This window comes from Equus asinus, chromosome 10, assembly GCF_041296235.1.
Source record: "Equus asinus isolate D_3611 breed Donkey chromosome 10, EquAss-T2T_v2, whole genome shotgun sequence".
NCBI classification, from domain to species: Eukaryota; Metazoa; Chordata; class Mammalia; order Perissodactyla; family Equidae; genus Equus; species Equus asinus.
This window is the reverse complement of record NC_091799.1, coordinates 41374469-41401727: the sequence shown is the minus strand read 5'-3', so window position 1 is coordinate 41401727 and position 27259 is coordinate 41374469. Positions and strand designations below refer to the sequence as shown.

General features: G+C 43.7%; 2 protein-coding genes across 3 annotated transcripts in view; both read right to left on the bottom strand.

Annotated features, from left to right (window-relative positions):
* GRIN3A (glutamate ionotropic receptor NMDA type subunit 3A) overlaps positions 1–27259 on the bottom strand; it is a 150769-nt gene that overhangs the window by 6663 nt on the left and 116847 nt on the right. For both annotated transcript variants that reach the window (XM_070519106.1, XM_014842182.3), the window contains exons 7-8: positions 3973–4137; positions 2572–2648 (exon numbers count right to left, since the gene is read on the bottom strand). In XM_070519106.1, coding sequence (XP_070375207.1) covers positions 2572–2648; positions 3973–4137 — 242 coding nt within the window. The remainder of the gene's footprint in view (positions 1–2571; positions 2649–3972; positions 4138–27259) is intronic.
* Positions 17030–17545, bottom strand: PPP3R2 (protein phosphatase 3 regulatory subunit B, beta). Its single transcript, XM_014842196.3, has one exon. It carries the CDS (start codon positions 17543–17545, stop codon positions 17030–17032), a length of 516 nt encoding a protein of 171 aa, XP_014697682.1.

Sequence of the window (27259 nt, the reverse complement as noted above, 5' to 3'; positions counted from 1 at the left end):
TCCCTTTCATTTTTCCTTCATGTCTTTTCCTATTGAGTTTGAATAGTTTCAAAACAATCTTTTTGTGGTGTGTTATACGGTTTACAATTTTTGTCCGTCTTGGGGTGAGAGGAAAGGAAAAAGGAAATGTATTAGAAACTCAGTAGGGTAAAGGATAGACCAAAACATGTGAAATCACATGCTGAGTAAACCAAGGACTATATATAAATGGTCTCTGGCAATGCCTACTTTTTTCTCTGCTTTAAATAAAAAAGGAACACCACCAAATTTCATACCATGGCCCCAAATTTCTTCAAGCCTTTCCTCAAACCCATACATTAGTAATTCATTCATTTATCTATTGTTTTATTCTTTCAATAAATAGGGAGCACACAGAAGGGATGTTAAGTTGTAGCAGACAGGCATTTGGGTAGATATTCTTCTCAAAAAAGAGGGAGAGTTTTCAAGCAGACCTAACTCTGGTACCATAGAATGATTTGTAGTGGGAAGAACCTGGGAGTAGGGCATCTACACGCTTTCCTGGAATGTCCAAGAAGTCACAGAAATCAGGTAAGTAGAGATAGCCAATCTGGTTCCTCCAGAGCTTTGTACATCTATCTGGGAATATCATATAGAAGAATAAGCAAAAGCTGGATTCCATGACAAACTCTAGTTGCCAGTGTCACAAGTGCTCTGATAACTCATCGACACGTGGCTCTAGGCTACCTGCAAATGCAAGATGACAGATGCTGAATGTCAGATTTGGTGTCTGGTTGGAAGGAATGAGTGTGTTATATTGTTAGCCTATATAGTGTTTAACTTGTGTTTTGTAACAAGCCTTCCTCAGCCTAAGAGGGTAATGTGACCAGTGAGTGAACTGTATTTAACACTAAAAATGAGCAAAACAAGCTTCCACAGTGCAATTACATGACATCGAGGTTCAATCTTCCACCAGACCATTCGGAAGAGACCTGAGAGCTCTGGGGCCTTAAACGCCCACTGCGCTGGGAACGGTACAGGTGGGTGTGGGGCTGTAGGGAGGTGGCACAGGAAATGTGGGCCCAACATAAGCGATGATGGATGTTCTGCCTTAGCTCCTTCTCAAAATAAGGGGTTCCAGAAGGGACTCTGCCAAGAAAAGTGGATAAGTTGTGTGAAAGACGCATTTAGCTCTCCATTGAGGCAAGAAAGATGTGAATAGGAGTCATATCACAGTTGGAAATGGGATCACTGGGCTTCTTGTTTCTATTACGACTGGAAAACAAATGCCTTGTCATTAGGAGATGATGTCTTTGCTGCTGTGTCTTCTTGTGTTCCTCTTGTTAAAAATTTATGTTAAAAATAATTATAGAAAAAATATATATAACGTGACATAGAACAGCTGTGACCTGATTAGTCTGCAGCTTGTCTCTGACAAGGCTGCAATTTGATACAGGAATGCCACAGACTGAGGTGGGGACGGGATGTGCTCACTGACTGGAAAGAGGGTTTAAGAGACAGCAGAAGTGATTCTGACAAGCTGGATGCAAACGGGAGAGAAGGAGACTGTGGTAGTCCCAGAGGAGGTACAAACAGGGAAAAAGAATCATGTTTTTCACTCCTTTTCCCTTTTCCTCTGTTATAAATGAGAAGTGTGAGTGTCATATTTCAAGATTACCCACAAAGCCAACCTCTGAGCTGAGGATCTGCCATAGATAACAGAGTTGCTTAGAGGTACCACCCTAAACTGAGGCCTCTGGGCATATGAAAGAAGCAGGAGGGCTGCCATAGGCAGCATGCAACAGAGGCCACCAGGAGCCAGACCCAAATGTTTCTGACATCTTTTGCCACCATGAATGAGGCCATAGTCATCCCCAGGCTGGATGTGGGGAAGGTGTGAAGTTTCATTTTCAAATGTCATCTATGTATTTAATGCTTGCTACCTTCTACTAATGAGATGCTCTTTTCTGGGGAGCTTGTAGTAAGATGGCCAGGAAGGGGGCTAAGCAGAACACGTCTGTTGCATATTTCAAATATTCCTAGGAGTTCTGGCAAGGAGTGGGGAGTGGAAACATGCCAAAAACGCAATATCGCATGAAGTTTGTTGCCTGCAGTCCTATGAATTGTCTTTTGTGTACTTTGTGTACAATAGTAATAGCTGAAATGCTTTGTTTTCAGAGCCTGACAGTATTATCTCATTTAATCCTTGCAGCATCTCTAGGAAGTAGGTACTGTTCTGATCTCAATTTCACAAAAGAGGAAATTGAGGCACAGAGAGGTTAAATAAGGAACTTACCCAAGGCCACACACATTGTAAGTGATGAAGACAGGATTTGGATCCAGATGCTTGCCTCTGGAGACCACGCCCACACTTTTAACCATGGCATATATTGCCTACACTGCATTTCGGTGTTTGTATATGTACAAGTATGTTGGTCGTTTTGTCTGTTCTTTTTCTATTTGAAACCACATATATTTTTACTGATTGTGTTTATCAACAACTTGGTCCTAATTCAATCTGAGTTATTTACCTTTTGAGCACAGAGTCTCAGTTACATCTCTAAGCTTTTATTTTAACAAATATAGAGACACTGGGCATTGGCCTCTTCTTACCTCTTTTCCACACGTTTAGTCTTGAAACGCTGCTGCCTTTCTTCCACAAATGATGTGTTTAGTGCTCGATGCAATCGCTGGCAGAAAGAACAGAGTCACACGCAGAGATCATCAGAAACACACAAGGGACAAGGTACCACCCGAGATTTAATAGCATATCTCATCACCACAAACCTTGGCCTCTTTAAACAAATTTCCAGGGATCCAAACACAGATCAACATTCAGCCCCAAATCTCAAGAGGACAAGAATTCTAAGTTATTATTCAGCCTGGAGAAAAAAAAAAGTAATTTGATAGGAAGCTTAGAAATGCTCCAGGTTGTACCAAGGTGTGTGACATAAAGAAGAGCTATCATAACTAACACATGGAAAAGGGCCTGTACAATTGTTAACGGCAAGTCAAAAACTTAAGTCTGAGCTTCTCAGCAGCCAAAACAAAGAAGGGAAGACAGACTCTTGAGAATTAAACTAACTGTGTCAACACACAGTTGGGAAGATCAGTGGTCTTCAGAGTCCTCCTTAACAGACCAAATACTTCCTAAGATGAAAGTAGGAAGAACGGGGTTCAAGCATAGCTAGACCAATGAAAGTGACCCATCTAGGAAAAAAGTCCTGTGTTAACAATGCAGAGAAGTCAGCCTAACCGATGAATGGGGCAGAAGTGGGAACTGGCAGCCTCACTGCTGAAAGGCAGGGGAAAGCCTGTCCCTGGGAGATCAGGATGGCTCCTCTCGCCTCACCCCTCACCACTGTCAGGGGGAACTGCTGCCTTTGCTAGAGTCCCTTCACCACTGAGAGGCCTTCTGAGTAGATTTTGGCTCTCCATGCCAATTTCCTTCAGGGAGAGATGTGCCAATGAGTGTGCTTGAATGGTTGGCCTGTCAGTTTCAGTTCTCCCTGCAAGTGAGTGTGTTGGTGTCTGGATTACACGAAAGAACTTCCATCCTATGAGGCTTGGCCTTGCCACCAGCGAACTTCAAACCTCTGCGCCATTGAAAATGCAGAGAGAACAGCGGCTGGTGGGTTCACCTAAAGGAAAATAGGGACTTCAAGCTCATTTAATGGGTTTCAATTTTGGCAAGAAAAGAATCTGTAGGAGACAAATCTTTCACACCGTCTCTTCAGATTGTCACTATGAAGTGAAACCAGGTTAAAAACAATTCTATTGCTTCCATTGGGAGCAACAGTGGAGGGTTATATGAAAGGAAGGGGCATTACGGGACAGCCTAATTTAAGGGGAAAGTGAGTTAACGAGATAGAGGGAATTCCATCTTCTACATCTAGAGCATCTACACCACCCTAGTTGTCTTGGTAATGTACCATTCATCAGGGCTCTGGATTCTCCCATCACAGGGAGTTCTGACGTTTAAGAATATTGGTGCAAGATGCCCAGGGCACTCACCTGACTGGTGTGGAGCCAGTACTGCAGCCTAGATTTGTTCCTGATTCGTGGTAGCAGCAGCCTGTACACGATGTGCTCACCAATGATTGTCAAGATGGACAGACCAAACCCGATGCACAGCAGCACAAAGAGTCCAGAGAAGTGTTGGATGCCCATCTGCAAAGTCTGTGGCAGAAGAGGAAAGGAAAGGCCATGAATGTGATGCTCCTCCTGGCCTCATGTTCACGCAGACGCAGATTCTGTTTTTCTGGACCCAAGGAAATCTGGAGACTATCCTTCCCCGTGTGCTCTGCAGACTTCATTACACTGAACTGAGAAAGGAATCCAGCCAGGACTGAAGATGCTGCAGAGCACAGTTCCCGGGGTGCTACCCATATATAGTCCTACTGCATGAATAGTCCCTGAAGTTGTGCAGAGGCCCTGCATCTGGACCGCCTTACACTCTCCAGATAGCCTGAGAGATAGAGAAAGAGAGACACCAAGAAATGAAACAATTTAATATAGTCCTGTGCTGCATAACAATGTTTTCGTCAATGATAGACCACATATGCGATGTTGGTCCCATAAGAGGAGTACCGTAGATCCTAGGTGTGTAGCAGGCTATACCGTCTAGATGTGTTTTAAGTACACTCCATGATGTTCACACAAGGCTGAAATCGCCTAATGATGCATTTCTCAGAACATATCTCTGTCATTAGGTGACACATGACTGTATATTAAAACATTGAATAGCTATTAAGGAAAGAACCTCTCTCAGGGACATAGAATGAGTAGGTTTAAGGAGAAAAGATGATGAATTCAATAATTTTGAACTTTAGATCTGGCAGGGAACGCAGAGATCATCTAGTTCAATGTCTTTATTTTACCGATGAGGAAGCTGGGACCAGAGAAATGAAGTAAATTGAGCCAGGCTACACAATTAGACAGCCATAGAGGAGAAAGAGAAGGGACCTAACATATATTGATTGCTTACTTTTTTTGCACTTAGATAGGTATTATAACCGAAATCATAGTTAAGGAAACTGAAGCTGTTAAGTGACAGAGCTGGTCTAAGTCCCTGTTTGTTTTGCTCCAAAGCAGGGCTCTTTCTGCTACACAGCAAAACAGCAGCAGTTACAGCAACAACAATAGTTGCAATAACTCTATGTGGCAGTCACTTTGCTAAGTGGTGTACATCTGATATCTAAGAGAAGCCTCACGAGTTCTCTACAAATTAGGTATTATTCAGTCAACTGACATAGATGACAGGAGTCTATCCTCAGAAGCAAAGACATGTGATACACTGAATGCCTACTATGTGCCAGGCACTCTTCGAAGTACCATGGAACAGAGATAGGAGGGTTACGTCCCTGCCTTTAAACAGCTTGAGTCTAGGGAGGAAGCAAACATTTATACTCCATGATGCACTGAGACACACCTCCTGAGTTTTGTGGGGAAGCTGGCTCATGAGATAAGATTTAAAGAGAGGTAAGATGCAGAGGCTCAGGTGGGAAAGGAAGCACTCTAAGCTGAGGGTGGCAGAAACCAAGAAGGACTGACAAGACCTCCCGGCAGGCACGGTGATATAGTGATGCTGTGGCTTGGGGTAGGGTGCATGAGGCATGGTTGTGAGGGAGAAACAGGGCCACATGAAGCAAGCCCTCAAACGCCAGTGCCAAGGAGCCTGGGTGTCATCCCTCTGCTGGAGGCTTTTGGTCATCATCATCATCATCATTATCAATATTTATTTAGCCCTTAATATGTGGAAGGCATAACTCTGAGCACTTTGTTGAGGTAGCAACTTGCTTAATATTCCTAATGACCTAGGTAGGTACTGTTACTGTCTCCATTTTATAGGTGAGGAAACTTACGAACAAAGGAGTCAGGTAATGTGTCCAAAGGTTAGAGCTGGTATTCAAAGCCACGTAGCCTGGCTCCAGACCCTACACTGTTAACTACCTTATTTGACTAAAGTGAGTGATCCTCCCATCCTCCGGAAGGGGTTTTCCTTCCTCTTATTCTCCCCACCTCTACCCCCAATCCTGGAGAAACAGCCAGCCAGGCATGGCTCAGGCAAGGCTAGACCTCCCAGGGATGCCAGGAAGTCTATCGAGGGCGCGGGGTTCAGAGGCAGAGCTTGGAGATTTCAGGTTTTGGTGCAGCCTGGGCCTTGGAATCTCTTTTCCTCCACAGAAGTGGCTCTGGATCAAAGATGGGTGCTAAGATCCCTGGGGAAGGAAAGACTAGAGGTGAGCAGGGGAACAGAGCATACCCTAGGTCCAGGAGGCTGAGACACAAGGCAGGAAGACTAACAGACCACCTGTGAATGCAGGCAGAGCCCAGCCCCAGGGAATAAGGACCTTGCTGGTCTAGGCAAGGTGAGAGGTGTACTGGCCCCAAGGGCTACAGGGACTAGGGCTTTTCCACAGACATCTCTGTATAACTCTGACCTCCAGAAAGCATATACAAATGTGTCTGAAAACAGCCCTTGGCCTGGACCTGTTGTAATATGCACAGAAAATGGCTATTCCAGAAGGATTTAGTGAATTTACTGCTATGGATGATGAACAAACTGGGGAATTCATTTTGGACTTCAGCACTAACATCATCAAACATACAGCAAACACCAAACAGACTGGCACCGCTTTCTTAGAAGGCACTGCCAAGATGAGGAAGAAAACACGTAACTGACAGTGAACCATCTTGCCTTTAAACGCAGGGCTTCCCCTCTGTTTTCTTGTGCATAACAATATCTAGTCTCATTTTCCTCTTATTACATCAATAACAAATAGGCTGTATTCAGTTTATTTTATACATTTCTTTATTTAAATTTCTGTTGTTTATACCCACATACTTGACTAATAGAAGTAGTTACTGTTTTTGTTTTAATTGGACATCTAATGTGTGCGCCAGACACCATATATGTATACTATGTTCTTACACTAACCCTGTAAGTTAAGTGTTATTATCCTCAGTTCACATCTGAGGAAACTGAGGCTCATAGAGATTAACCCCCTTACCCAAGATCATGCAAGCTAATAAATGGGGGAGCCGGGCAGGGGATCCAGGACTGTCTGATGCCAAGCTCGCACTGCCCTTCAAGTGAACGCCAGTTTACAGGTACCCCTGGCTATCTGAACTCCTGCTGTCTATTCCCTATAACTTGCAAAAATTTTTATTCAAAACTCACCATCTGAATTGAAAATTCATTATAATCTGCTGTGAGCACCAATGATAATGTTTAAACTGTGTCTGAGCCCGAGCGATAAGATGTGGCGCTGCCACTGTAACTCAGCTGTTCTTCCCCCAGGACCACACTGCTTAAATGCGCTATGCATTAGCCGTGCGCGTGTTCCCCACCTTATCAAGCAAAAGCTTTTTTTCTAATGCAGTGGAACTTGCTCAACTTGACATTGATGATTGGTCAGAGGAAGACGAAGAGGAGCAATGAACATTCAGTGTCAAATCTTTAAGATAAATTTAAGTGATGCAGACAAAATAATGATCGCAGTTGCAAGTGACACGAGTAGACAGACCACCTTCAGAAATGCAATCGCAGCCCAGTCCCATGTCATCAAGAGCAGCATAAACGAAAGCAAAGAAGCACAAGCAGAGGCAAGTTTTCTTCATCCCATCGCCTCCTCTGCAGCTTCATTTGAGACCTCCCAGCCACACACTTCCGGGGTCTCAAGTGACCGGGAGAGAAGACCGTCCCAGGATTTCGCTGGGGGCAAATCTCAGACATTTATGGCTTCATTGGTTCTTCACGTGCTCTCTCTCCCACCCAGTCTCACTCAGCTAACTCTAATCAGTAAGGAACCGTTAAAAAAATTGCCTTGCTTGCTTATTTTGTTTTGCTGAATGTTATGTTTCTTTAACATTTTATTTTGTTGTTCATTTACATTAATATATATTCATTGCACTGTGGAGGGAAAGTCTACTCTGCATACTGCACCCATGAATACCCACTAATTAAGCATAAAAAAGTGGTCTTTTAAAAGCTTCATATTATGCAGAAATCCTTGGTGGGTTATCATATATAACGATCCATTCTTTGTGCATTAGATATTAAACACTTATAGGTGTCTAAGAGTGTTTTAGTGACGTTTACAGAAACTGATTGGGGTGGGAATGCTTTATTGCTTTTCCCATATAAGATAATGGAAAGGACTCTCAACATCTGGAACTTCACTAGCCAACACATTTCCAGGAATAGACTAGATTCAGATAAAGAGAGATGCCTGTACTGTCAGATGTTCTGAGTGGTCATCCAAGCTTCCATGCTTCCAAGCAGATCATCCATGCTTCCAGTGACAGGGAGAGGCCAAGACTATCAATTTTGTCATTGCCCAAACCCTTGCATCTTTGCATTGCATCTTACTCAGATGTAGACAACATCTGACACCTGGTTAGATAACTGACTAGTTCTTAAACCTCCAGCAAGAAATGCAGTTAAAGGATTTCGCTCATCAATTGCTCTGGGTGTTACTGGCTAAGTCCTAGGAACTAAGCCTCCATGGGCCCCCCTCCACATCTCCTAACACACAGCGAGGACTTAGTTTCTATGGTCCTCTAAAGAGTTGTCTATACTTAGTCTTTTCAATTCCTCTGTTCCCATTATTTCCTGTGACCCACTCCAATTAGGCTTTTCATCCCCACCAGTAATCAGGACAACTTCTGTCAAAGCCATCAATGACCTTCACATTGCCAAATCCAATAGTCAATTTTCACCTTATTCGTGTACCAGCTTGGACACTGTTGATTATTTCATCCTCTTTGATATAGTTTCCTCACTGTTTTTAGGATCCCTCTCTCTTTGTTCTACTTCGGTCTTGTTTACTGATTCCTCCCCATCTTTCCGATCATAAACACTGGCACGCCTTCAGTTGTTTAGCGACACTTTCTTACCCAGACTCATGGCTTTAAATACCACCTATGTGCCAATGACTTCCAAATTTATATCTTCCCGAACTCCCAACTCAGCCTTTCCACTTGGATATCTAGTAGACTTCTCAAACTTGAACATCAAAATTAACTCCTAAGTTTTCCCGTGAAACCTACTCCTCACAGTCTTTCTCATCTTAATGAATCTCCATCCTCGCAATTACTCAGCCCCAAAACCTTAGAGCCATCTTTGATTCCTCTTTTTCTCTAGCACCCCGTACATAGTGTGTCTGCAAACATGGTAGACACTACCTTCAAAATATGTCCAGAATCTGATGACTTCCTACCACCTCCACCAAGCACCTGGTCCAAGCCACCATCATCTCTCACCTAGACTGTTAAAATAATCTCCTAATTGGTTGCCTCACCTCTTCAGTCTGTCTTCTGCATAGCAGCCAGAATGACTCAAAATATGTCAATCCCGTGCTCAGTACCCAGCGATGGTTTCTGTCTCATACAGAGTAAATGTCAGAGTCCTTACGAGGGGCTACAAGACCTTACATGATTTAGTCCCACACTTTCTAACTTCATATCCTTCTTCTCTCATTGGTTCACTCTGTCAGCTACGTGGGCCCCCTCTCTCTTCCTTAAATCTATCGTGCAAGTTCCTGCTTGAGGGTCTTCATTCTCTCTTCTCTCTGCCTGTAAACTCTTCCAGGAATCAATATTGCTCCTTTCCTCATTTTCTTCCGGTCTCTGCTCAAGTGTTACCTATCAGTGAAGTCTACCCTAACCACTTTGGTTAAAAGGCAAATCCTACCTTCCTCCCCAACCTCCCCTGGACACAGTCTATCTCCCATACCCTGTTTTACTTTTCTCCTGACAAAATATTTGTTTATTGCCTATTTCCCTCCTCAACTAGAATGCAAGCTCCAAGAGGCCAGGGGTTTTGCCCATTTTGTTCAGCGCATACGCTGATGGCCTAGAAGAGTGCCTAGCACTTACTAGGTTTTCAATAAATATTTTTTGAATGAACGGTTAAAAGCATATGAAAGCTAGAATCTTTTTTGTATAATATAAATTTATATATATTTTCCCCCTAAAACACTTTCGTATATCTCAGGAGATTTCTAGAATAATTCCATGAAGGAGAAAGATGGAGATGGATATTCCCAATTGATAGATGAGAAACCTGAGGCTTGGAGAGCTCAGAAGACCTGCCGTCCTGACTTCATAATGCCAGTGTGCTTCACTCTGGGGCCTAACACGGGAACTGGGAGAAAAACACAGTTACAATTAACAAAGTTAAAATTTGAAATTGAATGTGGTAATTTCAGCTGACTTACATTGGAAGTGTATTGTATTGATTTTATTTGCATAGGATCCTTTCCTAGGGGACCTGCCCTCCCCCACTTCATGTGGTTTTGGTGTGGCCACCATGGCTACCAGTCACGGACTCCTCACTTCTTGGTCACGTGAGGCCAAGCACGTGACCCAAGATAAGCCAATTTGCATTTGAAGCAGAGACATGTGGCAATGAAAGTGGCTGGAGCTGGGTTATTTCAACGCCAGTGCCTCAAAGACACAGTTCCCTGCTTCCTGCCACTAACATCCTTGGAGTCCTGTTGTTCCTAAAGCATCATCAGTTCCTCTCCTCCTTGCGTCAAAACATTGAGCTTCCCCACTGTTCTTTTGATGAGCCCCTTTTTCTTGCTTAAATTGATCTGTTGCTTGCAACCAAAGAATCTGACCTGATAGACAGCTTAAAGGATTAAGCTTCTTTAGCTCTGAGGTGTGCATATAACCTCTTTCAAGACAGACTATTTCTCACACAGAACACTGAGAAGAATGAGGGAGGTTGTCTTAGGAAGTTTTCTCTGATGGGTTGAGGCGTTGCCTTTCTTTGCATGCCTCCAAAAGCCTGGTGTGTAGCAGGTGCTCAAGAAATGCTTATTAAATGAAGTAAACACCTGAAAAAGAACTCAGTAACAATTACCTTCAAAATTTTCCAGTACCTATTAAGTACTTTTCCCCAGAGCAAAATGACTACAAGAGCCAGGGGAAATCATTTTATTTTTCAGTGATCTAGTGTATTAAACTTTACGTGATCTCCTCTCTGAGTCCGTACAGCTAAATCCTGGTGCTCAAAATAATTTTCTTTTTCTTTAATAAGAGCTGGAGTGGGGAAGGAATAATGGGTTTAGTGAGAGGTAAAGAAAAGAAAGGCTACGGAGCTTCTGAAATATTGATAATCCCTAGATACTTGGAAGCAGGATGAGGAGAAAGCAAATGCTGTTTCTAATTTTGAAGACCTGATTTCTGTTTCTTTTGTCACGCACTATTTTTGCCAGTAGAGCAGTAGTTCAATAAAGTTTGGCAGCTTCGACGTTGTGTCTACACATATGGCCCTCGAGCGGGGAGAGAGCGAAAAGATGGAGACCTGCATGAGGCTGGGCTCCGGCGGTACCAAGCACAGCTTTCAGGGGAGAGACTTTGCCTGGCTGGAGAGAGTGGGGTAAGATTGTGCGGTGTAATCACTTGAGATTTCTAAAAGAAATTTAACAACAATCATGAGAAGAGAGAAAGAAGATGTACGGCTCAGAGAATCTGGAATTTCCTCATCCATGAAGACAGATTGAAAGATCACATTCAACAAAAGAAACAAAAGAGGTGATTTGCAAATTCCTGGGAGACACCGCGTGGGCGAAACGAACAGTACTCTCACAGTTGGACAAGCAAAATATTCTAGATGGACAGCAATCAGGGTGTGTGGGATCTTCCCATCACTTCCCCGGCCCGGGGGCGGGGACACCTCTGTCTTCTCTAACCTGGAACGCGCTCAGCGGCTCATCACCTTGGAGGTGCCCATGTTGCCGCGGAGAAGCCCCCTGTCTCTCTGTTCCTCACGCTCCCCAAGCCCCGCCCCTTCTAGGCTTGGCAATCATCTTTTAGCCTGGACTCGATGCTTAATTTGCTACATGAGCTCCATTGTGCAGTCTCTGGAAAAATCTCAACTTATTATTAAAACAACTCAAAGATATTGCTAAAAATTAAATTTGAGATGATGAACTATAATCCTGTTACTATTTAAACAATTACTTCCAACTCTTCATTTTCTCTTCTGACCCAAGACCTATACATACATATTTTCCAGAGTTGTAAACATAACGTAGAACAATTATGCTTTTTTAAAAATTTATTTTCTAAAGATTTATGGTTACACATCAATTTATTTATTTTAATGGCTTTATGTGATCACCTATTTTTCGTTTTTTTAAGGAAGATTAGCTCTAAGCTAACATCTGCCGCCAATCTTCCTCTTTTTTTTTCAGAGGAAAATTGGCTCTGAGCTAACATCTTTGCCTATCCTCCTCTATTTTATACGTGGGACAGCATGGCCTGAGAAGCGGTGCCCAAGTCCCTGCTGGGATACAGAAAGGCGAGCCCAGGGTCACGGAAGCAGAGCGCGCGAACGGAGCGTGCAAACTCAACCACTAGGCTACCGGCTGGCCGCTCGATTAGTGAGGCTGTTTTTTGATGTTTGTTTTTCTGACCTCCTTTTGTGTGAATCATTTATTTATATATTTTGCCAAATTATGCATTTCAGACAAAGTGAGGCATTTTATTGAAAAAAAGCTATTAACTCCTTTCCTAACATGTTACATATGTTTGTCCATTTTTAAAGTTTTCCTATTAACGTTGTTTTGTCAGATTTCATCATACAGAAGTTTGAAATTTTATATGCCTGGACTTCTTTTGTTGTAAACTATTCTGTTATTTCAGTCATTAGAAAATATCAGTTGTTGGGATGTTTTATGACCAGTTGCTTTATTTTTGGGAAAAAAAACCCCACTTCAGTCCATCTCCAGCTTTTGTACTAAAGAGTGGAACACATCACTTTCTCTTTATTGAGACTGCCAATTTCAGCCCCATGCTTCAGAGGGGCCTTAGCCAATAAAAGACCACTCCTATCCTGAAGTGGCCTGCATTCCCTTATGCCAATTTTGATTTTTACTTAAAATCTTCAGATTTTTATCTATTTATTTATTTATTTATTTTTTAAAGATTGCCACCTGAGCTAACAACTGTTGCCAATCTTTTCTTTTTTTTCTGCTTTTTTCTCCCCAAATCTTCCCAGTACATAGTTGTGTGTATATATATATATATATATTTTTTTTTTTAGTTGTGGATCCTTCTAGTTGTGGCATGCAGGATGCCGCCTCAACATGGCCTAATGAGCGGTGCCATGTCCGCACCCAGGATGTGAACCCTAGGCTGCTGAAGTGGAGCGTGTGAGCTTAACCACTCGGCCACGGGGTCGGCCCCCTAAAATCTTCAGATTTTTAAAAAATATTTGCCCAAAAAAATTGTGAGAAGAAACACCATGTGAAACTAACAACAAAACAATTTCTTTGCCGGTCAGCTTTAGCCTAAGAGCTGTCAGATGTTATCCTTTGATCGACGCAGCTTTATTGCTGCTGGTGTCCCTTCAGTGTTACGGTTTTTCATTCTAAGTCAGCTAATGCCTTTCAAGCTGACACATGATTTGCTGCTGTTCACATTGTCTTCAGCTGCTGGGACAGTCCTGGGAGCCAATATGGAAGGAGAGAGGTCCAGTTCTGCTGCTCAGTCTAGTGACCTGACTCCTCTATCACGATGCCACCTTGTCTTAAAAAACATCCACGCCTCTCCCTTTTCAAGGCATGCAAAACAGACAAAACACAGTAGCCGGACTCATGACCTACTCTACATCCTACTAGAGAGAATCGGAAGCCTAAGTGAAGAGTGGAATTTGTACTTAAAAAAAAATTCCCAGAAGATTTTCCCTTAAGAATGCCTCTAAAGCATGATAGATTTAGAGGATAAACCAATTGTGCTAAGGCCATATTTTTTCCTATGTCTCAAAAAAAGAAGTGTCTAGTGCTTGGAGAATTGCAACATATGGTAGAGAGCAGACACAATCCATTAACAGAGGATTCATAACAACATATTGTTACTGATCTTTGTAACCTCAAAGCATATTGGTTGATGTTATCAGTTTAATCTAAATACTGTTGCTTATTTTTCAAGATGAGATGAAGGCAGAAGATGATTTAAGACTGCCTTGCCTAATATGTTTTATGGTTTTCTCTTTGCAGTGCATAGAACGAAAGAGGGGGGCACTGCTTGCTGCTTGACAAGCAATTCACCACTTTTGTGAAAACTTGAGGCTTGATTTGATTACATTAATAAGACCATCAGAAATAATTTGGTTATTTCACTGAACATTGGTTTAAGTCTGTGTTTTGTCACTTACCAGCCGGGACACTTGGAGGAGATTCTAGAACTTTCTACAGCATCCTCTGTAAAAGTGAGATGATGGCACCCACCTCACAGTGCTGTTACGATGATTAAATAACAAATGTAACAGTACCTGGGACAGTTGTTCAATAAATGTTAACTACTATTATCACCCCAAGGAGTTGGACAGAACTAGATCTGCTGACAACCAGCAATTAACAGAGAGAAAAATCAAAGATTCTAATTTGGAAGTAAATGTGATCTTTCTTCCCAAATAGCCATACAGTCAGATCTTCCCGGTTGCTGAAGCTAGAATCAGGCTCTCAGTTCAAGGTCATTGCCACAAAACCTTGGGTAGCTGGTACTGAATGGACTGAGCAATTTGCTTGTTAATTCCAGCCACTCCAGAAGCTGAAATAGTTTTCCTCTTCTTGTGGAAATTTGAACGTGTAATCCAAGATGTTTCAACCCTTAGTTATAATTTTAAAATGTTCCTATTTTAATGTGCACATTGCAGAGTGTATAAATTATGTCTCTCTTTTAGAGGTCCTCTCAGCTGGCATCACACACACTCACTTTCCTCATGCAAAGTTTCCTCCACAACATCAAACACATTGGGCTAGAATGAGAGTCTCTCTCTTCAACTTTCTCCAGTCAAGAAATCTGTTGTCCCCTCTGCAGATGAGGGGGTTGGGGAAGACCTTGACATTGTTTCTATTGTTTTCTTTCTGGATTAGGATTACACTTTAGAGTGGGTGTGGCTAAACAAGGGCTCAGAAGGAACCACTGGGCCTCCTGTCTCCCTTATACATTGATCTAACAGAAGCAGAGGAAGGGGGAAGAGAAGGGAATTAGGAGAATGAACCCATTGCACTCTAGGCACTCAAAGTAACCCTCAGATGGATCCTCGTTTTAATTAGGAGGAATGACAAAGGGAGGTTAAGCAGCTTGCTCATGCTCATATAGCTAATAAGAAGCGACCGTGATAAAAACCCAGTTGTGACTGAATCCAAACCCAGGTGTGTCTGAGTCTTTGAACTTTGTCATCCTGCAATGGGGGTGTGATTCATAGCACTACAGGGTTGGGAGCATTTACTGATTATTGATACATTTTTTTTTTTTTTAGGACTGCAAAGGGATTAAAGAGATTCTTATGCTTTGTGGTTCCTAAGTAATCTATTAAATAAAAAGTGCGGCAGGGTATCTTGGTAGATGGGTGCCCTGACAGTAATTAAATTTGTGGACTTATTTTTCCTACTTCTTTTTTTGGGTCAAGACTAGCTACCAGCTTCTTCAAAATATAACGATAATAAACCTCCTTGAAACGGACCTTCCGTGTCCTGAGAAAAGTCACCTGAGTTTTGTCCCTTGGCTAAGTACGTGTAGGGAGAATACGTTTCATTGTCCTGGTGTCAAGCACCTTCTGTGCGGAGTGGTTCCCTGTGAGAAACAGGGCTGGGTTAAAGAAGCAGATGCTGGGACCAGTGCGAGCCCAGCTCTTCTGAAGACAGTTTGTTCTCTGACAAATGGCAGTGGTAAGTGGGATGTCAGAGAGCTGGTAACATCTGGGGTGTGGACAGTGGTGTACTCACTGGCACACTGGCTCTCCAAAACACAACAAAAACAACTCTAAGTTTTTGCTCTTTTCCATGATGTCCTAGTCCCGGCCAATTTCAAGCTGTCAACGTGACGTCACTGAACCTGGAGCTGGGGAGAGATGCACACACACTGGCTCTCACCAGTGTGAACAGGCTCCAGCACACCCCTTGGCTGCAGGATTATTAGGGTGTGAGGGACTCTGGGTTGAATGTTATATTAGAGAAAAAGCTTCCCCGAATGAGAGATTAGCTTCCCTGTCAGGCCCTGGGTTTGAGTTTCAAAACTAAGCTTCGCTAGTGCAGAAAGAATTCACTTCTGCTGCAAAGAGGTGCTTGCCCATGTCTGCATCTTTTGAGTACCAGGAGCAACACCACTTCAGCATCCTGGCGACAGTCCCCTGCAGCCGGAATCTTCACTACCTCTACCCATGGGAAGCATGACTCTGAATCTGTCCCTTTCTCTCCAGCTGGGGTGGGGCTGAGTGTTGGAGGTGAGAGAGCTCTCTGCCCTGCTTGGCTGGAAGCCTTCTTAACTGAACTTAACACTGGGGTGGCAGCCAACCCTCAAAACCTGCTGCCAGAGGCTGAGAGTTGGGCTGGGCACTTAGTCCAGGCTTAGCATTTCTTACAAGAGCCCCGAGACCAGTTTGTGTTCGGGAGCTGAAGCAAGGAGACAGGAAGAGCCTGACCTGATGCCTACCCCGCAAAACATGCTCAGGGATTTCTGGAAGCATCATGGGGAGTTGGCTGTGGCCTGGGAAAGGAAAAGATGGACTTTTGTTGCCCAGAGAGAGGTAATTAAAGGTGCTCAGCCATGAGAAATATATTCATCCCTGTTGCTACAATAGGGAAGTTGACACAGTCTGTCAAAAGACACCTGACACCACAAGTAAATGAAAACAGTTCACCTAACACTTGATTTGAACTGTATAATTTTCTCCCACATATAAAACCATGAGAGGTAAAGGCAAAGATGTATATTTTCTTGTTTTTGAACTTCTAAAGTTCTTGTTGACTCTTTATAGTTTGGTCTCTGAATCTCAACAAAGAAAAAGACGTTTATAAAAGCCATTTCTTTCCCCACCATGCTCCTTCACCTGTTCTCTGCCACTCAGGGTACTACCCTGAGTCACTGAGAGAAGGATAATTAGGAACAGAGTTGGTCATGAGGTTTATGTTAGCAAATTTGGCTTTCCAAAGAGAAAATACTTCCGAGTAAGTCAGAGTGACAGTTGCTGGTCATCTTGAGCTGATCTTGAAAGAGAGAGAGGAGAAAGAAAAAGTTGTTGTTGGGTGGTGCTCTTTAAAAAAACAGCTCACACAGCCACCACCAAGTTCTTGTGGATCTCCAGGCCTCGGACCACAGCGCTGAATTCCTCGTAGGATATTTTCCCATCGCCGTCTGTATCCAGGCAGATGATGGTTTTGTCGACGACCTCCTGTAACTCCCAGTCTGTCAGGGTGTCGTCCCCCACCATCAACTTCAGCACCTGGAAGAGCTCTCCGTTGGAAATGTAGCCGTCTTTGTCCATGTCGTAGATGCTGAAAGCAAACCTTAGCTTCTGCTCCTCGCTGCCCTTGACACTGAACTGGGAGGTCCCCACGATGAATTCCTTGAAGTCCACTACGCCATTGCCGTCGGTGTCGAAGACGTCGATCACTCTCTTCGCCAACGGATTCCGCTGCAGCTGGGGCAGCGACAGGAACTCATCCACGCTCAGAGAGCCCGAATTGTCCAAGTCCAGCTTCTTAAACCTCTTGCTCAGCCTTTTAATTTCATCATGGTCAAACTGGGAGCACATTTCCTCCGGGTAACTGGCCTCATTTCCCATTGTGGACGCTGGGCGCAGGCTCTCAAGGTCGGAGGAGGGAGCAGGGACGGTGGGCACAGGCGGGGTTCCCGCGGGGACCGTTGAGCCGGGGCGGGTTGGGGGACGGGGGAGGGGCGGCTCGTGGGCCAGCCAGGACCCGACTAGAAAATAGGCGGCGCTGGAGCAGGTGGGAAAGGGAGCTCGCGGGTAGGAGAGAGCCGGGCTGGAGGAATGCCCAGCAGAGGGAGCGGCTGAGAGCAGGGCTACCCGCCTCTCTTCCTTCTCTCAGCCCCTTGTAACCCCTATCCCCCTTGCTCTTATGTTCTCTTCTCACTTCTTCACTTTCCTTTTTCTCCTTAGAAAGTAAACCCCAAGGGGGCAGGGGCTGCATCAGTATTACTCACCACGGTACCCCAGCACAGTGCCTGACATACAGCATGTGCTTAATAAATGTCTGTTGAATGACTGAGGGAACTGCAAGCCGGGCCTCTTTATGCTCGCTGTGCAGACCTAGTGTGAGGAGGAAATGAGGTAATACACCAAAGCCCTGATGTGATATCTATTTCCTAAACTCTCTGGGAGGGGAAGCCAGGATTGGCATCCTTCCAGTATAGTGGTCACTGACCTTTTTCAGGACATGGAGTTCAGGGTCTTTATAAGAGACCCTGTTTGTAAGAGATCACAAAGAATTTCTCACACGGATCACCTACAGACAGTAACAGGTTCCTGAGGAATATACACAATGCTGAATTTGGGGCACTTTTCGGGAAGACACAGGTCCCAAGAATATAGCCTCTGTCTCCCTATTGCTTGGAATCCATCATCTCGTTTGGCGGCTGTCTTGCAGCCCACTTTGGGGAATGGCTGTAACGTGTCCAGGGAAGCCTTTTCGTGTTTTGAGAGTGACAGGGGCCCCTAAGCTGTCTCACTCTTTCCCACTCTGCTTCAACTGGATTTGTCCTTTTGGTTGAGGATGAATCTCACGGGTTCCCTCATATTCTTTCTTTTTTCAGGAGCATGTCAGTTAGTGCAGATGCGTAAGGAATAAACTTGATTCAAGAACTATGCAGTTCAAACAGTCTTGGGGGAGCCTCAGGTCATCAAATCAAATGGAAGGAGGCAAATACTCATTCCTTTAAAAAGTGTTGGCACCGTCTCTGCGCTTTACTTCGGGCAAACTATCGGTTTAAAGGTAACCAGGCTTCAACCAGCGCAGTGAAGCCACAGGGTATCTTATTGCTCCGTTGGGACAGTTTAGGGGAAAAGGAAAGGTTTGGAGGCTAAAATATTTGTGACCGAATTATTAGCCCGACTGACTGAATTAACTAGATCTGACAGAAGCATTATAGGTTAGAAAGAATTTAAAAGAGGACAACCCAGCATCAAATCTGGAACAAGTTGCTTTATGTCAGTTTTTCCATCTGTAAAATGGGGCTAATATTTTGTATAGTTGTATAAGGATTAAAGACATAATGGCTGACATTAGCCAATATGATAAATCATTATCATTATTGTCATTATTACTAATTTTATTACTATTTACCCTGCCGGTAGAGATGAAGTCTCAAAGAAAGAATACTTGGCAGCCCGGGCCTCTAAGTGTATACATGTCTCTGTAATGAACACTCCTCATAGACCGTTTCCCGGATGTCACTCACTGCTTGAAGCATTCTACCAGGATTGACTTTGGGGACTGACGGCAGACTTTCCACTGGCCCACCAGGCAGTCTTATGGAGTTTTCACTGACTTTCTCCCCAGTAATACCTTGATGGTCGTCAATCAGAAAGGCGTCACCAGTGTAGAAACTCTTAGTAAATGTCTTCCTCTATGTGGGTGTGTTATTAGGAGGTAGTGAGGGGTCACAGAGAGACCACAGGAATTAAATAGACCAGGTTCCAGTCCCCACACTGCCCCTATTAGCTGTGAGCCCCTAGAAGAGCCGTTACTGTTCTTGCCTCAGGGTCCACATCTGTAAAATGGTGATAATAATTACACCTGCTTTATGTACAGCATGTGGTTATTGTAAGAGTGAGGTGAAGGCGTGCATATAGGAAAGTTATGTAAAAGGAGAAATATTGTCCCAAGAGTTAACTAATTTAATAGTCGAGCAGACAATACTGGGAAGATGGTACCACTTCATTGAAATCATTCAGTTTGCAACCATAATTGCTTTACTCCTGCCTTGTAGAGGGTGTTCTGTTATGCTGGATCAGAAGTTTCATTCAATGTGAAGTTGAATTCCCCACTGCTCCACATTTCACAAACTTTGTAGTTTCAGCAGTATTATGGGACTCAATGTTATTGTTCCGATTTTCTCTGGCCATTATTCTTAGTTATTTCCATGGAAAACACAATTTGTTGCTCTTTCTGTTTATCACTGTGGAGGGATCTGGATAGTTGGACATTCACTGCAGTAAATAAATTACAGGGGTTGACTGATTGTTTTGGAAGAAATCAGGAGCCTGACGGCACTTCCATTTCAGTAAGCCATTTTTTTGTCCTCAAGAGTTTTCAGATGAAGAACTATGAGATGGTCACTTGCAAAAATAACTGATATTGGAAAACAAAATGGAGACGATGAGACCCAAGGCTCATATAAAGCTTCCTCTTCCAAGTTGGTCAGACGAATGGGTTTCTGAGTAATGTCACACAGTCATTCTGGGAGATTTACAGGCAGCCTTGACCTTGGCTGGAAGGCCTTCCCTCTCTGCGATGTTGCTGGTCACCATACTTAACATCTGTCTGTATTGAGGTTAGCAACTGTGTAGACTGTGGAACCACATAGCCCTGAGTTTAAAATTTTTTTGAGCATCAGATTTCTCATCTGCAAAGCAGGAATAATACAGTGGTGTCATAGTGTTATTGTAGGTTTCAGTGAGATAATACCTGAAATAACACTTTAAAAAAGCATCTAAAATAGCATGCCAGCACACAGTAGTTGCTCAATACATTTTGTACCCCGTCTCTTATTTTTTCCTTCCCTACTCCTTTACAGCCGTGCACTGCACAACAACGTTTCAGTCAATGAGGGATTGTGTATACCACGGTGGTCCCATAGGATTAGTACCATACAGGTGAATTGTGTGGCAGGCTATCCCATTTAGGTCTGTGTAAGTACATGTGATGTTCACACAATGACAAAATTGCCTAACAATGCATTTCTAAGAACGTTTCCCCATTATTAAGCGATGCAAGACTGTATTTGCTTTCTCCAGAGCACAAATTTGACTCCGGCTATATGTGTTCTAGGTTCCTTGGATATAACAAACCTTGTTTCAAGTCAAGTCCATTTCATAAATATATATTGAGCACCTGCTCTGTCCCAGGCCTTGTGGTCATGGGGGTTTCTGTGGTGAATAAGACACAGTCCCTTGAGAAATATACAGTTTTGCTGTTGAGAAACCTACAGTTTAGTAAACAGTGTGGCTTTAAGAATGTGGCAGGATTTGGTCAGTCTTTTTTGTTTATCATGTATATTCAAAAGGATCAAGAAGAATACACTTTATTTCCTTTGGTAATTCTGGGATGCTATTTAATATGAACTTTGGAGTGCATGATTGTCGATCCTAGTTCTGCTATTTAACAATTTTGAGATTTTGGGCAGAGTTACTTATCCGAGTCACTGTTTGTTCATCTATAAAACAAGGACAGTTGCCAACTCATGGCGTCGTTTTTCAAGATTAAATAAGAGAACACAAAAAGAATTAGACCCAATGCCTAGCACATGGTAGGTACCAAATGGTAGATGTTATCATTATTGCCTACTGTAGGCTTGCCTGGAAAACTCTAATAGGCTGTTTGCACATACACACACACACACAGATATAGTCAACTATTCATTTGTTTTCTCCACAAATATTCATCGAGCATCTACTATACGAGAGGTGTACAATGGTGACCTAAAGCAGATACTTTCCCAGCAGTCTCTGTCCTCATGGAGCTCAGTTTTGCAGGGAAGATGGACATTAACCAAATGATCATATCCATAAATGTAAATGAGTACCTGTGGCCAGTGTTACAGAGGAGAGGCAACGCAATGGGAATTTGTGGTGCCAGGGAGCTCACACAATAGGAATAGTCAGAAAGAGGAACAAAACCGCTATTGAGGATGTGATGATTGAGCTGAAATCTCAAGGAGGAGAGGTTACCTGGGTGTTCTAGGCAGAGCTGCGTGTTCCAGGAAGAAGGAACTCCATGTGTAAAGGCACTGGGGCAGGAGGAGCATATCAAATAGGATGAACTTAAAGAAAGCCAGTGTGGCCGGAATAGGGAGGTCAAGGGAGTATTAGATGAAGTAGTATTAGGTCAAGCGAAGAGAGGGTCTGACCATGCCTTGGACACTGACGTTCATCCAGTCATTCCTTACAGGTCATCATTTATCCAATTGTGCTTTGACATGTAAAGTGTTCAGGGCATTCAGAGATGGTCCCTACTCAGAAAGCTTACCGACTGCTGAGCGAATTGAGGCATAACTAATTATAACCCAAGACGGCGAATGAAAGGTCATCAGAAAGATAAGGGCAAAGAGCTATAAGAATTCAGAGAATTGAGAGATCGTTGAGAAAGTCGCAGAATTCTTGCTGGGAGCAAATGGAGCAAGACCTTTTTGGCAAGAAGTATTGTTTGATCCTGATGACAACAAAGGGGACAAGTGCCATCATCACAGAAGTAGGAAAGGGAAGAGGTGTAGACCTCAGCAACTAGTTTAATGTAGCTGAAGCCCTTGAGGAAAATCTCAGAAGGTGGGCTGGAAGGAGCCAGGTCAAGGAGAGTTTTGAAGGTTTGGCTAAGGCATATCGTTTCTATATGACAGGGAAAGCACAGCAGAGTGACCTGATAGAAGGATATTCTAAAAAGATTAATCTGGCATTGTGAAGGGTGAATTAAACAGGGGGAGAGACTGGCACTGTGAGAGCAGCTAGCAAATAATGACAATGACACCCGTTTGTGTGGAAAACGAGAGCCTGCTCTAGGGTAACAGAGGCACTAGAGGTGGAAGGCGAGGTGTATGAGTTTCCTGCGGCCACCCAAACAATGTTCCACAGACTGGGTGGCTTAAACAGAAATTGATTGCCTCCCAGGTCTGGAGACTTGTTTTATGTGATGTCAAGTTGGCTCCAATTCCTGGTGACCCTGGGAATGAGTGAAGTCCACAATGTCCTGTCCTCAGCAGCCCTACTCAGCTTCTGTAGACTCATGACCCTGGCTTCCTTTATGATGCAACTCGTGTTTGGTCTTCCTCGTTTCCTGCTGTTTATCACTTTTCCCAGCGTTATTGTCTTTTCCAAAAAATCCTGCCTTCTCATGATGTGCCCAAAGTAAGGCAGCCTCAGTTTTATCATTTTTGCCTCCGGTGATAGTCCAGACTTAATTTGCTCCGTGACCCACTTGTTCATCTTTCTGGCCATCCAGGGTATCTGTAGAGCTCTCCTCCAAGACCACATTTCAAATGAACCCATTTTTTCCCGTCAGCCTTCTTCACTGTCCAGCTTTCACACCCTTACATAGTTATTGGGAATATGAAGGTGTAGATAGTCTTTACCCTAGTCTCTAATGACCCTTCCTTACACCTGATGACCTTTCCTAATTCTTTCATTGCTGCCCTTCCAAGTCTCAGTCTTCTCTTGATTTCTTGGCTGCGTTCCCAAGTAAGGGCTCCAGGGCTCCCCCGTGATGCTGGCTTCTCCTCTAATGTGTGCTGAAATTCCACCAACTCCCACAGCTGCATGGGGAGTAAGTGTCTTCGGAAGCCTTGGATACGACAGAGGAAATGTGAGGGCAATTTCTTACGTTCTTAGTTCACACTCTTTGTGAGGTGGAAAAAAGATGGATTTTCTGATATTTTGTGACACTTCCCATCATGGCCACTTGATGGCAATCTTCACACATTGCCATACTTTGTTTTTTCAGCTGGAATCTTTAGAGCCTAGGGGCAACTATTTAGCACAGGGAATAATTAAGGAGGAGTCCCATTTCATGTAATTCTCCCATAGATTTCAGTGTACGGAAATCTAAAAAAGTGGAAGGAAGACTGTCTCTCACAATAGACCTAATCAGTTTGAACACTGTTTACACCTTTTAGTTGCATAGTAAATACCATTTCATAAATATTCATGAGTTCACTGAATTTAACCAAAGGAGAAGCAAGAACTATTAACCGTATGTGGTCTTGGGTATAATTTATGCCCAAGCATCACTGGTGTATAAAAGAGGAGACCTTTATTCCATGAGTTCTGTTTACTTGGTCATTAGCAATGGTGAAGGGGACACTTGCTGGAATTAGTTTTCAGTGTATCAGAATTCAAACTTCGGTCATGTCTGATAACAAGAGAACAACAGAGGAGCAGCCCCAGCTTTGTGATATGAGGTGGGGGGGAAACAAGACCTGAGAATTGTAGGTCTCCAGCCTGCGCTCAGCAACCTGACTGTGAAACACCATTGACCATATTTAAAGAAAATAGTTACTGTTGTTTCTCTAAAGATCTGTTTTAAGTACAGCCTAATGGTTTCTATAAACTGTATTCATGTTTTCCCACTCAAACCTAGAAGCTGAGTTAGAAGAAAAGAATAACAGGGTACTATAAAAGCTCATTAATCCAGCACATTGCAAAGTAGAAAAGTCTAGAGTCACATATTTCTCAAGTCCTCCGGTAAGAAAGTCTTCAGTTATATAACATATGTAAGTAATAAATAAAAGAACATTTATGTTGGAATTATAAGATGCTTATAATAATAAGATGCTCCTACTTTTTTGGAGCTGGGGAGGGTGCACCAACTGTAATTTCTTGCACGTGCTTATTATTCATCAAATATTTTTTTTCTTCTGTGTGGATAGCTCTATACACAGGGAAGGAGGGAATATTTGTTAAGCTAGATGTTCTCCATAAACCAGCTCATTAAATATATTTCACTACTTACAAGTAGACTCTATTAGTCTCAATTTTGGTGTGAGGATCTGAAGTTTCAGAAGTTGCCTGGCTTGCAAAGACACATAACGATGGAGACAGGAGTCAAACCCTGGTATGTCCACTTCTAGAGCTGAAATTCTCAGTTATTGCAGATGGCATTCCATGTGGAGACTAGAAAAGATGTCCTGCTCTTGAGGAGATGACAGGCGGGCTACGAGGCAGACACAGGAGAAGTCAGAGGCCTATAGTTTACTCCTGGGTCTAGCTGTGGCTGCATAACAAGGGGGCCAGGGAGGGTGGCCATCTATGATTTTAGAATCCCTGGGGAGGGCACAACTAAAACGGCAGCGTCCTGTCCAGCACCATGGTTGAGTGCAGTGTCTCTGGAGGGTGGGACCAAATTGCATTGCTTATAATTTCCTGCCTCAGTGTCTTGCTCGTGCTCTGACTGGAGGGTTCTTTGCCCTACAGAGGTTACCTCCTCTAAGAAGACTTCTCTGGTTCCTTCTTGCTCTCCCATGAGTGAATCAGGGGCTGACCTATGTCACTGTTCTGCCTCATATCTTCTTCCACTGCTGCCCCTGGGGCAGCGTGGTTTAGAGGGTTTGTTTGCAATCAGCTTCTACCTGCCTCTGAGCTCTGTGTTCATCTCTGCACCAGCTGCCCCTGGCACGCAGGAGTTCAGTACGTTTGCCAATTGATGGGTGGATGAATGAATGAATGAATGAATGAATTTGTTCTGGTAGCAGAATAAAAGAAGGTGAGGCCTTTCTGAGATTGCTTCCCTTTCTTCACATGCAATTCCACCCCGCATCATATAAGGACACATGAACAGCTTTGTGCTTCTTCAGGTTTCCGGAAAGCGCTACCTGGACAGGTTCCATCTGACCTTATGCTTGGCTTAAATATTAAACTCAATTACTTAGGCTATTCCAAGGGAAGCACTCAGCTGTCAAGGTGGCTCTCGACATACATGGGTTTTCAATTTAAAGCAATCTATAGTCATTAACTCTCCTTGCCTCACCATAACTCTCATCAGGTTGAATAGCAGACAGTGATGTTTTGAATTGAAAAAGGAAGGTGTGGGGATTAAGGAGGGGCAGGAGGCTGTTGGTATGTGACCCGGTTGTCAAGAGCAGAAAAGACTGTGTTTAAGCTCACCCCTCCCCCACCCCCGTACCATTTAAAGATAAACTGGACAGAACATTGACCAGCACTGAAGCTTCTTGATGTGACTTGTGTGATCTCTTTGGCTTTGAATGTAGAGTTGACTAACCCTTCCTCCATTCCCCAAAAAATTAACAGAGGGAAGAACTGATCTGCCATGAGAAAGCCCCATTTTCTCAGTGAAAAAATCTTAATAGGTTTCACACTAGGTACACATTTTGGTGGTGTGGTGCGGTGGTCAGGGATGGAGAGCCCAGACTGGAAGCTAGTCAGTCAGTTCACTGTCCTTCCCTGTGTTCCAGTATCCATGTCTTGAGCTAGATAGGTCGGGATCCCGCTAAACGAACCTGCTTGAGAACCACAGCATTCTCTAAGCTGGGTCTCCTGCATGGCTCAGTCTTACGGTGAGGGAACAAGCTGGAGAGAACTTAAAGGATTGGCCAAAGGTCACTCAGCTGGTTCATGGCAGAGTCAGGACGAATGTGAAAACCACTATCCATTCAGCACCTATTACGTGTCAGGCACTTTTATGTACATCATCTCTGTTCCTTACGCCAAGTCAGAAACATGGAATATTATTCCCTTCATTTTGCAGAGGAGGGAACTCAGAAGGGTTAAGTCCTTTGTTTTCATGATGTTTTGAAGCACCTTTCTGACGTGGATATTTTGATGACACAATTATTTCCACATTGGCACCTCTATAGTGTTCCTAAAAACAAACGATTTAAACGTCAGCTTTTAAAAATTACCTAAAAATGAGCTTGACAGACATCTTCACTCCATCCCTGCAGCCCCAACCCTTATTGGATGAAGTTCACAAACTGGGGGGGGGGGGGGGGGGCAAGGATGGGAAGGATCAAGAGTAGATTGAAGGTCAGGTTGGGGTTGGGGGCCAGGAATGGGGTGAGGTCAAGGATGGAGTACATTCAGGGTTGGATGGGGGTCAAGTTGAGGGTGAGGTCAGAGATGGAATGGGGCAAAATTTCCTAATATACACTTTCCTTGATAATAAAAAACATTGAAAAGTGTAATGATTTACTTTTAGACTGTTTCAGAATATACTTCTCCTTTTCCCTCCCTACCCCATGTAATCAAGGTCTCTGGATCCTGAGATGGAGCCCCTTTCACTGCAATGTTCTCCCCCTTGCTTGGTACGTGTTTGTTTCCTTCAGCACTCAATAACAGAATGAGACCCGTGGATTCAGAGACAGAAAACTTTGTAACAACCTAGCAAGATATGGATTCAATTGAGGCTCAGAGAACTTAAGTAATTTTCCAAAGGACATAAAGCTGCCTCCTCAGAGCAGTGGGAGAGCCGGGGTGGTCTGACTCCCAAGACAGGGTCATTCCAGTGGACCCGGTTGTACTTCTCTCTCCTTCCTGGCCAGCACGAGGCATGCTCTCTCTCCCTGCAAGCTGGACTTCTGTTTGCAGGTGCAGAAGCTGCACATTCTCAGATGGTCAGGCTCTGGGCACTTTCCTCTAGCTGGTCCCATCCCCCGCTTCGTGTGCCACAAGGGGCTGTGCTGGACATCCTTTTGCCCTTCCAGATCTACTCTTCATCTTTCTCCATCCTGCTTTGTGCCCTGGGGAGTCCTCTATGGACCACACTGACAGGTTTCCTTGACCAAAGGCAGCGGTGGAAGATGGGAAGGTGGG